Source organism: Echinops telfairi, unplaced genomic scaffold (assembly GCF_000313985.2).
Source record: "Echinops telfairi isolate 266 unplaced genomic scaffold, ASM31398v2 ScPeMD7_7469;HRSCAF=8507_1, whole genome shotgun sequence".
NCBI lineage: Eukaryota > Metazoa > Chordata > Mammalia > Afrosoricida > Tenrecidae > Echinops > Echinops telfairi.
Window position 1 is genome coordinate 119,927,130 of NW_022111373.1, and position 1,990 is coordinate 119,929,119.

A 1,990-nucleotide genomic window follows, 5' to 3' on the forward strand; every position below is an offset into this window, starting at 1 on the left:
GCTGTAAAATTGGACTCAGAACCAGATTGCAGCCGGTGTTCTGGAATCATTACTGAGTGAGAAGAACAGGCTGTAAAATTGGACTCAGAACCAGAGAAACTCCCTGTCATTATGTCAATTCTGACTCAGGACCCTGTAGGACAGGGTAGAACTGCCACTGTGGGTTTCCAAGACTGCACCTCTTTATGGGAGTAGAAAGCCTCATCTGTCTCCTGTAGAGCGGCTGGTGGCCTGAAACTGCTGACTTTGCAGCTAGCAGCCCAATCCGTAACCCACTAAGCTACCAGCGTTCTCTAGCCCAGGACTGGGCTGCCCTTTTTATTAACAGGCATATGTGTATGTGATGTAGTTTTACACTGATAACTATTACACCCTTTTTGCAAAGGATGCAGCCCCTCACGCGCTAGTTACTTTGTGTGCTGGATGCATTATCTCTATTTATGTGGGCATGTGGGATATGTATGCATATGTCTGTTTATGCTTTACTATACGTGTGAGATCTAAAGGCTACCTCTATGGGGCCATGTGTCACTTTTATCTGTGCTTGCCACATTTCTACAGTGGACATGAATACAGTTTCTTTGAAAGTTGACTCTTCGGGCATCGAAAGGAACGATTTCTTGTAACAAAATTAAAAATGCCAACCATAATATTTACAGGTTATATGAGTAAGAAATTAATATGTATACTGTATCTTTGTAATCCTCTCGCCCCATCGCATACACTCCTACATACACTTTCCATCATGAAATTAGAATTTGGTGATAGAGTTAAGGGAAAGAATTCATTTGTGACTTTGCTCCTGAGCGAAACTTTTGTAGCTTGTGGTAACCTTGCTAGCCGAGAGCTATGTAAGATGGATTTTCAAGGATTTGTTCTAACAAAATCTCACAGGGTTTTTCTTTAGGTTAGGGCCTTTTCACAGTGCCAGGCATTGATGGGGAACGCTTTGTTTTCCATCTTTCTATATTAATTGAGTTCATAGTAGTATTAATTAGCATGAGGCACCGTTTGACTCACAAAGTCGCCATCCCCATGTGTGGGCTCTGCGGACTGAGCGCCGGCTGTGGGTGGTGACAGGGTCTTCCTCAGATGGCATCCCCTGGCAGGGTTCACAGCCTGGTCCACACCATGTTTGGTCAGGGTTATTATTGTTGTTTTTTTCCCCTTCCTGGCAAAGCAAGAGCTGTGAAGGATTCCAAACTAGTATTCCCATCGCTGTCATGGTCTAAATGTGAGCTTTCCCAATACCAGGGCGCTTCAAATAGTTCGTGGAAAAATCCCCTGCTCTTTGCATTTTTCCCGTGAACTTCGTGAAGCCTCCTCGTATTTCCAAGTGTCTTTCTCTTTTAGGAGTTATGGTTTGCCAGTTGTTCCCGACCCTGGATGCACACCAGAATTACCTGGGGAGATTACTAAAAATACAGATTCTTGGGCCCCAGCCCCGGAGACTGTGGATCAGTAAGTAGACCTGGGGCCGGGCCTGGGAATTTGTATTTCTAAGCATGTCAACGTCAGGTGATTCTGATGCCACCGGACCGATGTGTGGGGGGAATCAGTGGTCTAAGACAAGACAAGGTGGCGGTTTGGCATAGTGTCTTTTGCTGAAAAGTGAATAATCAGAAGTAGCATAGGCTCGTTTTTATGAGAAAAGAGCCTTTTAATAAGTAGCCTCCCTTGCCCCCCTTTGAAGTCGCTCCCCAAGTAAGGAGAAGAAGAGGACTCGTTGGGAAGACGAAAAAGAGAGATGGAGTGACAACCCTAGCTCTGGCAAAGAGAAGCTGTATCCCTCCCTCAAGGAGAAGGAGCCGGAGGAGACGCTGCCTGACAAAAATGAGGAGGAGGAGGAGGAACTGCTTAAACCGGTGTGGATTCGCTGCACCCACTCAGAAAACTACTACTCGAGTGACCCCATGGATCAGGTGGTAGGTCTGAGGAGGAGAGGGGCTGGAGACCAGGCTTTCTCCTCCGTGGTCTTTATGATTCTGTT

At 46.1% G+C, this 1,990-nt stretch overlaps 1 protein-coding gene across 1 annotated transcript in view; it reads left to right on the forward strand.

The window, feature by feature from the left end:
• DROSHA (drosha ribonuclease III) overlaps positions 1-1,990 on the forward strand; it is a 151,651-nt gene that overhangs the window by 17,332 nt on the left and 132,329 nt on the right. Inside the window, exons 5-6 of the mRNA XM_045285270.1 lie at positions 1,354-1,461; positions 1,694-1,925. Coding sequence (XP_045141205.1) covers positions 1,354-1,461; positions 1,694-1,925 — 340 coding nt within the window. The remainder of the gene's footprint in view (positions 1-1,353; positions 1,462-1,693; positions 1,926-1,990) is intronic.